The following is a 13,502-nucleotide window of genomic DNA, read 5'->3' as shown; positions in this document are numbered from 1 at the left end:
TCAGCACTGCACCCGGGACCACCACCATGGAAACAAGAAGTTCAAGCAACTCAAGAAGATCATGGTGGGGAGCAAGGAGAGAGTACAACGCCAGCAGTAACCTCAATGTGCACTGAGATCTGTACAGAGCAGGGCCGCTCAAGATCGTGCTCCAAGATATGCTTAGTCAAGGTGTATCCAGCAGGTTTTAGAGAAAAAGCAATCAAGATGTACACGGTCATGGATGAACAGAGTAACAGATCTCTGGCAAAAACAGAATTCTTTGACCTCTTCGGTGACAAAGGAAGTCCAACTCCATACACCTTGAAGACTTGTTCTGGAGTTGTAGAGACAATAGGGAGAAGAGCAAATAACTACATCATCGAGTCTTTAGATGGAAAGACAAAGGTGACTCTACCTACCCTGATAGAATGCGATGAGATACCAGACGACAGGTCAGAGATACCCACACCTGAAGTTGCTCGTCATCACCCTCATCTGGTGCGAATAGCAGACCAAATACCAGCACTAGATCCAGATGCTGCAATCACCCTTCTACTTGGGAGAGATATTCTCAGATTGCACAAAGTCAGAGAACAGTACAATGGGCCACACAATGCACCATTTGCACAACGCCTTGATCTCGGATGGGTCATCGTTGGAGAAGTATGTCTAGACGGACTGCACAAACCATCAAAGGTAAATGTCTACAGAACACATCTGTTGCAGAATGGTCGTACATCTTGTCTTTGCCCATGTACCAACAGTCTACACATTAAAGAGAGATTAGATAACCCAACACATCATCGGAGTATCCAGAGGTGCATGGAAGACTTAGCCTCAACTGGAAATACAGATGAACTGGGTTGTAAGGTGTTTGAAAGAACACGAGACGACGACAAGCCAGCACCCTCGGTAGAAGATACCCTCTTCCTCGAGATCATGGACAGAGAAGTCTACAGAGACAAGTCAGGCAGCTGGGTAGCCCCTCTACCCTTCCGGTCACCACGCCATCGCCTTCCTGTCAACAAGGTACAAGCAGAGAAACGCTTCAGTTTGTTGCAGCGCACTCTACAAAGAAAGCCAGATATGAAGAAACACTTCCAAGCCTTCATGCAAAAGATTTTTGACAACGAGCATGCAGAAAGGGCCACCACCACTACAAGAAAACCAAGAACACTGGTACTTACCAATATTTGGAGTGTATCATCCTCAAAAACCAGGTCAGATACGTGTAGTATTTGACTCTAGTGCGAAGCACGAAGGCATCTCACTAAATGACGTCCTTCTCAGCGGACCTGACCTGAACAACACACTCCTTGGAGTACTCATCAGGTTCAGGAAAGAACTTGTAGCAGTAACAGCAGATGTACAACAGATGTTCTACTGTTTCTTCGTTCGAGAAGATCACCGAGACTACTTAAGGTTCCTGTGGTATGCAGACAATGACTTTAACAAAGACATCATAGAGTACAGGATGAAGGTACATGTGTTCGGAAACAGCCCTTCCCCAGCTGTAGCTATCTACAACCTGAAACGAGCAGCACAGCAAGGTGAAAGACATGGTCAAGAAGCCAAACAGTTCGTCATGAAGAACTTCTACGTGGACGATGGACTTGCTTCTTTCTCCAGCAACGAAGAAGCTATTAACGTCCTGAAAAGTACAAAAGAAATGTTGGCAGAATCCAACATAAAATTGAACAAGGTAGCTTCCAACAGCTACAGAGTCATGGAAGCATTTCCAATGGAAGACCGTGCTAAAGACCTCAAAGACTTAGATCTAGGAACAGAATCACCACCCTTGCAAAGAAGTCTTGGGCTTAGTTGGGACTTAAAGACTGACAGTTTCACCTTCAGGGTCTCCAGAGAAGAGAAACCATTCACAAAAAGAGGTGTCCTATCTACAGTCAACAGTCTTTATGACCCCCTGGGATTCGTAGCACCCATCATCATGCAAGGCAAAGCTTTTTTGAGACAGATCACTACTGAGCAGGAACAAATTGACTGGGACGTACTTCTTCCTGACGAGAAGCGAATGCAGTGGAAGGTGTGGAAAGACTCATTGTTAGAGCTTGAACAACTCTACATTTCAAGACCGTACGTATTTGTTTCCTTGTCTGCTACAAAGAGGAGAGAATTATGCGTATTCTCTGACGCTTCCACTATGGCTATTGCAGCTGTAACTTACCTAAGGGTAATAGACACTGAGGGACAAAGCCATGTTGGGTTCATCATGGGAAAATCTAAACTAGCTCCCAGACCTGCTCACACTGTCCCACGTCTAGAACTTTGTGCTGCTGTCTTAGCGGTAGAGATGGCAGACATGATTACGACTGAACTGGACATTGAGATCCATGCAGTGAACTTTTATACGGACAGCAAGATTGTGTTAGGATATATTCACAACGCTTCAAAAAGATTTTACACATACGTGACCAACAGAGTGACACGTATCAGAAAGTCTACAAGTCCAGATCAGTGGCATTACATCAGCACAGACAAGAACCCAGCGGATCATGGGACAAGATTGGTGTCAGCCGCTGTACTCAAGCAAACTAACTGGTTCGTAGGTCCATCGTTTCTTGGTAAGCCAGAAATCAAAGAGACTACTCAGGTAGAGACCTTTCAGCTCATAGAACCAGATCAAGACAAAGAGGTAAGACCTCAAGTTGCAGTTTGCAAGACTTTAGTTACCAGAGACAGTCTGGGCGCCCATAGATTTGAAAGGTTTTCCAGATGGAAGTCGCTGACTCGTGCAATCGGAAAACTTATCTGTCTAGCCAGATACTCCTCCAGAGCTACTAATACTGATCAACGTAGCAACGACCATCTTGAACAAGCCAAGGTCGCGATCATCAAATGCGTCCAGCAGGAAGTCTTTAAAGAAGAAATTCAAAGCCTTCTGAAAAAGAAAGAGATTTCTCGACACAGTTCGCTCAAGAAGTTGAACCCTATCCTCGACGAAGACGGAGTACTAAGAATTGGAGGTCGTTTGTCGGCAGCGGATATGACTATCCAAGAGAGACATCCCTTCATCATACCTAAGAATCATCACATCGCTCTTCTTCTGGTAAGACACTATCACGAGCAAGTTGCACATCAAGGACGACACTTCACTGAAGGAGCAGTACGGTCAGCAGGATTGTGGATCATAGGAGGTAAGAGACTAGTCTCCAGCGTGATCAGCCAATGCGTTACCTGTAAGAAGATTAGAGGGAAACTTGAGGTTCAGAAGATGTCAAACTTACCTGCAGACAGACTTGCTTCAGATCCTCCGTTCACTCACGTAGGTCTAGACGTTTTTGGACCATGGAACATCTCTTCTCGCAAGACTAGAGGAGGCAGTGCCGAAAGTAAACGTTGGGCTGTTCTGTTCTCTTGCCTGAGTACTAGAGCAGTTCATATTGAAGTGATTGAATCTTTATCCACTTCAAGTTTCATCAATGCCTTGAGAAGATTCTTCTCTATCAGAGGACCAGCGAAATTGATTCGTTCAGACCGCGGCACAAACTTTATTGGGGCCTGCAAGGAGTTGAAAATCATCTCTACAGACTCTGAAACAGGTTCCTATCTTCAAGATCAAGGATGCACTTGGACTTTTAATCCTCCACACGCATCGCATATGGGAGGAGCATGGGAGAGGATGATTGGAGTAGCTCGTCGTATTCTGGATGCCATGCTCCTGAAGGTTGGGTCTACTCGCCTCACTCATGAAGCTTTAACTACACTAATGGCTGAAGTCGTGGCCATTATGAACGCCAGACCTTTGGTTCCAGTGTCTACAGATCCAGAGATGCCATCAGTCTTGACACCCGCAATGCTGCTGACCCAGAAGATGGAACCAGTGACAGCTCCCACTGGAGACTTTGACCTCAAGGACTTGTATACTAAGCAATGGAGACAAGTTCAAAGCCTTGCAGACATTTTCTGGAAGAGGTGGAGACAGGAATACCTGGTGACACTCCAGCCACGCAAGAAATGGCAGGATGACAAACCCAACTTACAAGTTGGAGACATTGTCTTATTAAAAGACACTCAGGCCCACAGGAATGAATGGCCTATTGGACTCATTGTGGCGACTGATCCTAGTGGTGATGCTAGAGTTAGAAAAGTTGAAGTTAGAGTTGTTAGACAGGGCATTCCCAAGGTGTATGCTAGGCCAATTTCTGAAGTAGTTTTACTTCTGTCCAAAGGTTAGTGGCATAACCAATGGTACGCCAGGTGGGGAGTGTGCTGCCTTTGCAATGTATATTACATGCTTGGCACTCAGTAGTGTCTGTTTCTTTAAGACCCTCCATTTTCTTGAAGCCTAGAGGCGGGTCTTCTCTGTACTCTCTAGGGCTTGCTGGGACATATCCTGTTCAGTCCAGCTCTGGCTACTATAGTGACCAGATCCACAGGACATCTTAAAGCTATTACAGATTGCAAACCTGACGAACACCAAAGCCTGTGAGTAAAGGGGTTTTGCTAGTTCAGCTTGTGTAGAGGGATGTTAGACATTGCAGATAGATAATGTGTGTTTCAGTGTAGTAAGCAAGCACATGTTAGTTAGGCCCTATCTTTTGTATTAGCTATGTATAATGTATGTTGCTTGAATTAGCCATGCTTATATTTCTCTTTTTATGTTTGTTTCACAGTTTTACCTCACATATCATCCCATATCATATGAACATTATTGTACACATTCCTGTTCATTATATCTCAGTAAAGATTGCATCAGTTCAGCAAACCAGCGCATCTTTCATTGGGATTCGGTTTATACTTGATGTTAAGCTGTGTACCTAAAGCAACACGCAGCCGAGACATTACAAGTGCAGTTATATGTTTTAAAGCCGTTTTTATGGTTCATTAGCTGGAATAAAAGGGCATATTTGCCATTGTGCGGTAATATCACAAAATTACAGCCTTTTTTGGGGATTATTAGTGAAAGAAAGGGCTAACTTGCCGTTCAGCGGTGCAGTTATATGTTTTAAAGCCTTTCTTGTGGTGTATTGGCAAAAAAAAAGTATTGTTAGCCGCTGTGCGGTGAAGTGACAAAATTGCAGCCTTTTTATGGGGTGTATTAGTGTAATAAAAAGTATTATTAGCCATTCAGCGGTGCAGTAACATGCTCTGAAGCCTTTTTTCGGGTCTATTAGTAGGGAAAAAAGGGCTTATTAGATTTTGTGCGGTGAAGTGACAAAACAACAGCCTTTTTTGGGGTTTATTAGTGGAAAAAAGTCTTATTAGCTTTTCAGCGGTGCAGTTATATGTTTTAAAGCCTTTTTTGGGGGTGTATTAGTGGAAAAAAGAGCTTATTAGCCATTCAGCAATGCAGTTATATGTTCTAAAGCATTTTGTGGGGTGTATAAATAGGAAAAAGGGCTTATTAACTGTTCAGCGGTGCAGATATTTGTTTCAATGCATTTTTGGGGTGTATTAGGCCCCATGCACACGGCCGTGTTTCACAGCCGTGTGCGGGCCGTGGAACCGCGGCCTGGATCCCTCCTGAGAGCAGGAGCGCACGGCGTCACTGGTTGCTATGACGCCGTGCGCTCCCTGCTGCCGCCGCAATACAGTAATACACTGGTATGATCTATACCAGTGTATTACTGTACTGTGCCGGCAGCAGGGAGCGCACGGCGTCATAGCAACCAGTGACGCCGTGCGCTCCTGCTCTCAGGAGGGATCCAGGCCGCGGTTCCACGGCCCGCACACGGCTGTGAAACACGGCCGTGTGCATGGGGCCTTAGTGAAAAAAAGGACTTATTAGCCATTAAGCAGTGCATTTATATGTTTTAAAGCCTTTTTGGGGTGCATTCGTGGGTAAAAAAGGGCTTATTTGCGCTAATGTGACAAAATTGCAGCCTTTTTTGGGGTGAATTAGTGGGAAAAAAAGCACTATTAGCTTTGTCAATGGTGCAGTTATGTTCTGAATCCTTTTTTGGGGTGTATTAGTGGGAACATGGGCTTACTTGCTGTTCAGCGGTGCAGTTATATGTTTTAAAGCCTTTTTTGTGGAGTATTGGTGGGGAAAAAAGGCTTATTAGCCGCTGTGCCGTGAAGTGACAAAATGTTTGCTTTTCTTGCGGTGTATTAGTGGAAAAAAAGTGTTATTAGCCACTCAGCGGTGCAGTTATATGTTCTGAAACCGTTTTTCTTGTGTATTAGTAGGGAAAAAAGGGCTTATTAGCAGTTGTGTGGTGAAGTGCTAAAATTACAGCCCTTTTTGTCGCAAATTAGTGGCAAAAGAAAAATATATTTGCCGTTCAGTGATGCAGATATATATATGTTCTAAAGCCCTTTTTGTCATGTATTAGTGGCAAAATTTAAATATATTTGCCGTTCAGCGGCGCATTTATATGTATTAAAGCATTTTTTGTCGTATATTAGAAAAAGGAAAAAATATATTCGTCGTTCAGCCTTGCAGTTATATGTTCTAAACCTGTTTTTGGGGTGTATTAGTGGAAAAAAAGGCTTATTAGTAGAGTTGAGCGGACACCTGGATATTCGGGTTCGAGAAGTCCGGCCGAACTTCCCGGAAATGTTCGGGTTCGGGATCCGAACCCGATCCGAACCTCGTCCCGAACCCGAACCGCAGTCAATGGGGACCCGAACTTTTCGGCACTAAAAAGGCTTTAAAACAGCCCAGGAAAGGGCTAGAGGGCTGCAAAATGCAGCAACATGTAGGTAAATCCCCTGCAAACAAATGTGGATAGGGAAATGAAATAAAATAAAAATAAAATAAATAAAAATTAACCAATATCAATTGGAGAGAGGTCCCATAGCAGAGAATCAGGCTTCACGTCAGCCACCACTGCAACAGTCCATTGTCAGATATTTAGGCCCAGCACCCAGGCAGAGGAGAGAGGTCCCATAACAGAGAATCTGTCTTCATGTCAGCTTAGAATCAGTCTGCATGTCATAGCAGAGAATCAGGCTTCACGTCAGCCACCAGTGCAACAGTCCATTGTCAGATATCTAGGCCCAGCACCCAGGCAGAGGAGAGAGGTCCCGTAACAGAGAATCTGGCTTCATGTCAGCAGAGAATCAGTCTTCATATCATAGCAGAGAATCATGCTTCACGTCACCCACCACTGTAACAGTCCATTGTCATATATTTAGGCCCAGCACCCAGGCAGAGGAGAGAGGTCCCGTAACAGAGAATCTATCTTCATGTCAGCAGAGAATCAGTCTGCATGTCATAGCAGAGAATCAGGCTTCACGTCAGCCACCAGTGCAACAGTCCATTGTCATATATTTAGGCCCAGCACCCAGGCAGAGGAGAGAGGTCCCGTAACAGAGGATCTGGCATCATGTCAGCAGAGAATCAGTCTGCATGTCATAGAAGAGAATCAGGCTTCACGTCACCCAACACTGGAACAGTCCATTGTCATATATTTAGGCTCAGCACCCAGGCAGAGGAGAGAGGTCCCATAACAGAGGATCTGGCTTCATGTCAGCAGAGAATCAGTCTGCATGTCATAGCAGAGAATCAGGCTTCATGTCAGCCACCACTGCAACAGTCCATTGGCATATATTTAGGCCCAGCACACAGGCAGAGGAGAGAGGTCCCGTAACAGAGAATCTGTCTTCATGTCAGCAGAGAATTAGTCTGCATGTCATAGCAGAGCATCAGGCTTCACGTCAGCCACCACTGCAACAGTACATTGTCAGATATTTAGGCCCAGCACCCAGGCAGAGGAGAGAGGTCCCGTAACAGAGAATCTGTCTTCATGTCAGCAGAGAATCAGTCTGCATGTCATAGCAGAGAATCAGGCTTCACGTCAGCCACCAGTGCAACAGTCCATTGTCATATATTTAGGCCCAGCACCCAGGCAGAAGAGAGAGGTCCCGTAACAGAGGATCTGGCTTCATGTCAGCAGAGAATTAGTCTGCATGTCATAGCAGAGAATCAGGCTTCACGTCAGCCACCACTGCAACAGTCCACTGGCATATATTTAGGCCCAGCACACAGGCAGAGGAGAGAGGTCCCATAACAGAGAATCTGTCTTCATGTCAGCAGAGAATTAGTCTGCATGTCATAGCAGAGAATCAGGCTTCACGTCAGCCACCACTGCAACAGTCCATTGTCAGATATTTAGGCCCAGCACCCAGGCAGAGGAGAGAGGTCCCGTAACAGAGAATCTGGCTTCATGTCAGCAGAGAATCAGTCTGCATGTTATAGCAGAGAATCAGGCTTCACGTCAGCCACCACTGCAACAGTCCATTGGCATATATTAAGGCCCAGCACACAATTGCAGAGGAGAGAGGTCCCGTAACAGAGAATCTGTCTTCATGTCAACAGAGAATTCGTCTGCATGTCATAGCAGAGAATCAGGCTTCACGTCAGCCACCACTGCAACAGTCCATTGTCAGATATTTAGGCCCAGCACCCAGGCAGAGGAGAGAGGTCCCGTAACAGAGAATCTGTCTTCATGTCAGCAGAGAATCAATCTGCATGTCATAGCAGAGAATCAGGCTTCATGTCAGCCACCACTGCAACAGTCCATTGTCAGATATTTAGGCCCAGCACCCAGGCAGAGGAGAGAGGTCCCGTAACAGAGAATCTGTCTTCATGTCAGCAGAGAAACAGTCTGCATGTCATAGCAGAGAATCAGGCTTCACGTCACCCAACATTGGAACAGTCCATTGGCATATATTTAGGCCCAGCACACAGGCAGATGAGAGAGGTCCTGTAACAGAGAATCTGTCTTCATGTCAGCAGAGAATCAGTCTGCATGTCATAGCAGAGAATCAGGCTTCACGTCAGCCACCGCTGCAACAGTCCATTGGCATATATTAAGGCCCAGCACACAATTGCAGAGGAGAGAGGTCCCGTAACAGAGAATCTGTCTTCATGTCAGCAGAGAATTAGTCTGCATGTCATAGCAGAGAATCAGGCTTCACGTCAGCCACCACTGCAACAGTCCATTGTCAGATATTTAGGCCCAGCACCCAGGCAGAGGAGAGAGGTCCCGTAACAGAGAATCTGTCTTCATGTCAGCAGAGAATCAGTCTGCATGTCATAGCAGAGATTAAGGCTTCATGTCAGCCACCACTGCAACCGTCCATTGTCAGATATTTAGGCCCAGCACCCAGGCAGAGGAGAGAGGTCCCGTAACAGAGAATCTGTCTTCATGTCAGCAGAGAATCAGTCTGCATGTCATAGCAGAGAATCAGGCTTCATGTCAGCCACCACTGCAACAGTCCATTGTCAGATATTTAGGCCCAGCACCCAGGCAGAGGAGAGAGGTCCCGTAACAGAGAATCTGGCTTCATGTCAGCAGAGAATCAGTCTGCATGTCATAGCAGAGAATCAGGCTTCACGTCACCCAACATTGGAACAGTCCATTGGCATATATTTAGGCCCCGGCACCCAGACAGAGGAGAGGTTCATTCAACTTTGGGTAGCCTCGCAATATAATGGTAAAATGAAAATAAAAATAGGATTGAATGAGGAAGTGCCCTGGAGTACAATAATATATGATTAAGGGGAGGTAGTTAATGTCTAATCTGGACAAGGGATGGACAGGTCCTGTGGGATCCATGCCTGGTTCATTTTTATGAACATCAGCTTGTCCACATTGGCTGTAGACAGGCGGCTGCGTTTGTCTGTAATGACGCCCCCTGCCGTGCTGAATACACGTTCAGACAAAACGCTGGCCGCCGGGCAGGCCAGCACCTCCAAGGCATAAAAGGCTAGCTCTGGCCACGTGGACAATTTAGAGACCCAGAAGATGAATGGGGCCGAACCATCAGTCAGTACGTGGAGGGGTGTGCACACGTACTGTTCCACCATGTTAGTGAAATGTTGCCTCCTGCTAACACGTTGCGTATCTGGTGCAGTTAGCTGTGGCGTGTTGACAAAACTTTTCCACATCTCTGCCATGCTAACCCTGCCCTCAGAGGAGCTGGCCGTGACACAGCTGCCTTGGTGACCTCTTGCTCTTCCTCTGCCTTGGCCTTGGGCTTCCACTTGTTCACCTGTGACATTTGGGAATGCTCTCAGTAGCGCGTCTACCAACGTGCGCTTGTACTCGGGCATCTTCCTATCACGCTCCAGTGCAGGAAGTAAGGTGGGCACATTGTCTTTGTAGCGTGGATCCAGCAGGGTGGCAACCCAGTAGTCCGCACACGTTAAAATGTGGGCAACTCTGCTGTCGTTGCGCAGGCACTGCAGCATGTAGTCGCTCATGTGTGCCAGGCTGCCCAGGGGTAAGGACAAGCTGTCCTCTGTGGGAGGCGTATCGTCATCGTCCTGCCTTTCCCCCCAGCCACGCACCAGTGATGGGCCCGAGCTGCGTTGGGTGCCACCCCGCTGTGACCATGCTTCATCCTCATCCTCCTCCACCTCCTCCTCATCCCCGTCCTCCTCGTCCTTCAGTAGTGGGCCCTGGCTGGCCACATTTGTACCTGGCCTCTGCTGTTGCAAAAAACCTCCCTCTGAGTCACTTAGAAGAGACTGGCCTGAAAGTGCTAAAAATGACCCCTCTTCAACCTCCTCCTCCTCCTGGGCCACCTCCTCTTCCATCATCGCCCTAAGTGTTTTCTCAAGGAGACATAGAAGTGGTATTGTAACGCTGATAACGGCATCATCGCCACTGGCCATGTTGGTGGAGTACTCGAAACAGCGCAACAGGGCACACAGGTCTCGCATGGAGGCCCAGTCATTGGTGGTGAAGTGGTGCTGTTCCGCAGTGCGACTGACCCGTGCGTGCTGCAGCTGAAACTCCACTATGGCCTGCTGCTGCTCGCACAGTCTGTCCAGCATGTGCAAGGTGGAGTTCCACCTGGTGGGCACGTCGCATATGAGGCGGTGAGCAGGAAGGCCGAAGTTACGCTGTAGCGCAGACAGGCGAGCAGCGGCAGGATGTGAACGCCGGAAGCGCGAACAGACGGCCCGCACTTTATGCAGCAGCTCTGACATGTCGGGGTAGTTGTGAATGAACTTCTGCACCACCAAATTCAGCACATGCGCCAGGCAAGGGATGTGCGTCAAAACGGCTAGTCCCAGACCTGCAACGAGATTTCGCCCATTATCGCACACCACCAGGCCGTGCTTGAGGCTCACCGGCAGCAACCACTCGTCGGTCAGTTGTTCTATACCACGCCACAACTCCTGTGCGGTGTGGGGCCTGTCCCCCAAACATATGAGTTTCAGAATGGCCTGCTAACGTTTACCCCGGGTTGTGCTGAAGTTGGTGGTGAAGGTGTGTGGCTGACTGGATGAGCAGGTGGAAGAAGAGGAGGAGGAAGCTGAGTAGGAGGAGGTGGCAACAGGAGGCAAAGAATGTTGCCCTGCGATCCTTGGCGGCGGAAGGACGTGCGCCAAACAGCTCTCCGCCTGGGGCCCAGCTGCCACTACATTTACCCAGTGTGCAGTTAGGGAGATATAGCGTCCCTAGCCGTGCTTACTGGTCCACGTATCTGTGGTTAGGTGGACCTTGGTACAGATGGCGTTGCGCAGTGATTTTATCGGATACTTGGTTGTGCAGGGAAGGCACGGCTCTCTTGGAGAAGTAGTGGCGGCTGGGAAGAACATACTGTGGGACAGCAAGCGACATGAGCTGTTTGAAGCTGTCTGTGTCCACCAGCCTAAATGACAGCATTTCATAGGCCAGTAGTTTAGAAATGCTGGCATTCAGGGCCAGGGATCGAGGGTGGCTAGGTGGGAATTTACGCTTTCTCTCAAATGTTTGTGAGATGGAGAGCTGAACGCTGCCGTGTGACATGGTTGAGATGCTTGGTGACGGAGGTGGTGGTGGTGTTGGTGGTACATCCCCTGTTTGCTGGGCGGCAGGTGCCAACGTTCCTCCAGAGGCGGAGGAAGAGGCCGAGGCGGCAGCAGCAGAAGAGGCCGAGGCGGCAGCAGCAGAAGAGGCCAAGGCAGCAGCAGCAGAAGAGGCTGAGGCGGCAGCAGCAGAAGAGGTAGCAGTGGGAGCCTGAGTGACTTCCTTGTTTTTAAGGTGTTTACTCCACTGCAGTTCATGCTTTGCATGCAGGTGCCTGGTCATGCAGGTTGTGCTAAGGTTCAGAACGTTAATGCCTCGCTTCAGGCTCTGATGGCACAGCGTGCAAACCACTCGGGTCTTGTCGTCAGCACATTGTTTGAAGAAGTGCCATGCCAGGGAACTCCTTGAAGCTGCCTTTGGGGTGCTCGGTCCCAGATGGCGGCGGTCAGTGGCAGGCGGAGTCTCTTGGCGGCGGGTGTTCTGCTTTTGCCCACTGCTCCCTCTTTTGCTACGCTGTTGGCTCGGTCTCACCACTGCCTCTTCCTCCGAACTGTGAAAGTCAGTGGCACGACCTTCATTCCATGTGGGGTCTAGGACCTCATCGTCCCCTGCATCGTCTTCCACCCAGTCTTGATCCCTGACCTCCTGTTCAGTCTGCACACTGCAGAAAGACGCAGCAGTTTGCACCTGTGTTTCGTCATCATCAGAGACTTGCTGAGGTGGTATTCCCATGTCCTCATCATCAGGAAACATAAATGGTTGTGCGTCAGTGCATTCTATGTCTTCCACCGCTGGGGAAGGGCTAGGTGGATGCCCTTGGGAAACCCTGCCAGCAGAGTCTTCAAACAGCATAAGAGACTGCTGCATAACTTGAGGCTCAGACAGTTCCCTGATATGCATGGGGGCGATGTGACAGACTGATGGGGTTGGTTTTCAGGCGCCATCTGTGCGCTTTCTTCAGAAGACTGGGTGGGAGATAATGTGAACGTGCTGGATCCACTGTCGGCCACCCAATTGACTAATGCCTGTACCTGCTCAGGCCTTACCATCCTTAGAACGGCATTGGGCCCCACCATATATCGCTGTAAATTCTGGCGGCTACTGGGACCTGAGGTAGTTGGTACACTAGGACGTGTGGATGTGGCAGAACGGCCACGTCCTCTCCCAGCACCAGAGGGTCCACTAACACCACCACGACCATGTCCACGTCCGCGTCCCTTACTAGATGTTTTCCTCATTGTTATCGTTCACCACAACAACAAAAATATTATTTGAATTCAAATTCAGGTCTTTTTTTACAGACACCTAACGCTATCTGGCTATCTATTTAGGTACCGTATTACACTAATACAGGCACAGCAGTAACCACCGATTTAGCTGACTATGAATTTGAGGCCTAGTATTTAGGCGCTGGGTGACAGGTATACGTTTTACGGACAGAATTAGACTGGGATATGCACAGTAGCGTGTGTGTGAAGTTATTGAGAATGACCCTTTCAGCACCTTGAGTCTGAGATACCCTTTTAGGGATGTATTTAAAGTAGGCCTGATACAGCAGAAACCACTAAATTAGGAAATTGCTAAATTGGGAATTGTATATCAACCCAGAACAAAAAATGTGCTTTGACGTACGCTAAATAACTTGACCAGCCACAACAGTACAGCAGTAACGACAGATTTAGCTGGATATAAATTTGAGGCCTAGTATTTAGGCCTCAAATTGCTGGGCCTAAATATATGCCAATGGACTGTTGCAGTGGTGGCTGACGTAAAGCCTGATTCTCTGCTATGATATGCAGACTAATTCTC

At 47.9% G+C, this 13,502-nt stretch overlaps 1 protein-coding gene across 1 annotated transcript; it reads left to right on the top strand.

Moving 5' to 3' along the window:
* The first annotated feature begins 1,103 nt into the window (after window positions 1-1,103).
* On the top strand, window positions 1,104-4,768 carry LOC122935792. The gene is made up of 2 exons (XM_044291680.1): window positions 1,104-4,428; window positions 4,617-4,768. Exon 1 carries the CDS (start codon window positions 1,118-1,120, stop codon window positions 4,175-4,177), a length of 3,060 nt encoding a protein of 1,019 aa, XP_044147615.1. The 5' UTR covers window positions 1,104-1,117; the 3' UTR covers window positions 4,178-4,428; window positions 4,617-4,768.
* Window positions 4,769-13,502: the final 8,734 nt, after the last annotated feature.

The sequence above is a fragment of the Bufo gargarizans genome, chromosome 4, assembly GCF_014858855.1.
Source record: "Bufo gargarizans isolate SCDJY-AF-19 chromosome 4, ASM1485885v1, whole genome shotgun sequence".
NCBI lineage: Eukaryota > Metazoa > Chordata > Amphibia > Anura > Bufonidae > Bufo > Bufo gargarizans.
This window is presented reverse-complemented; position numbering and strand designations above follow the sequence as displayed.

Excerpts from the sequence above, each read along its gene's own strand:
- LOC122935792 (XM_044291680.1), top strand. The coding sequence starts at position 1,118 with ATGCAGAAAGGGCCACCACCACTACAAGAAAACCAAGAACACTGGTAC.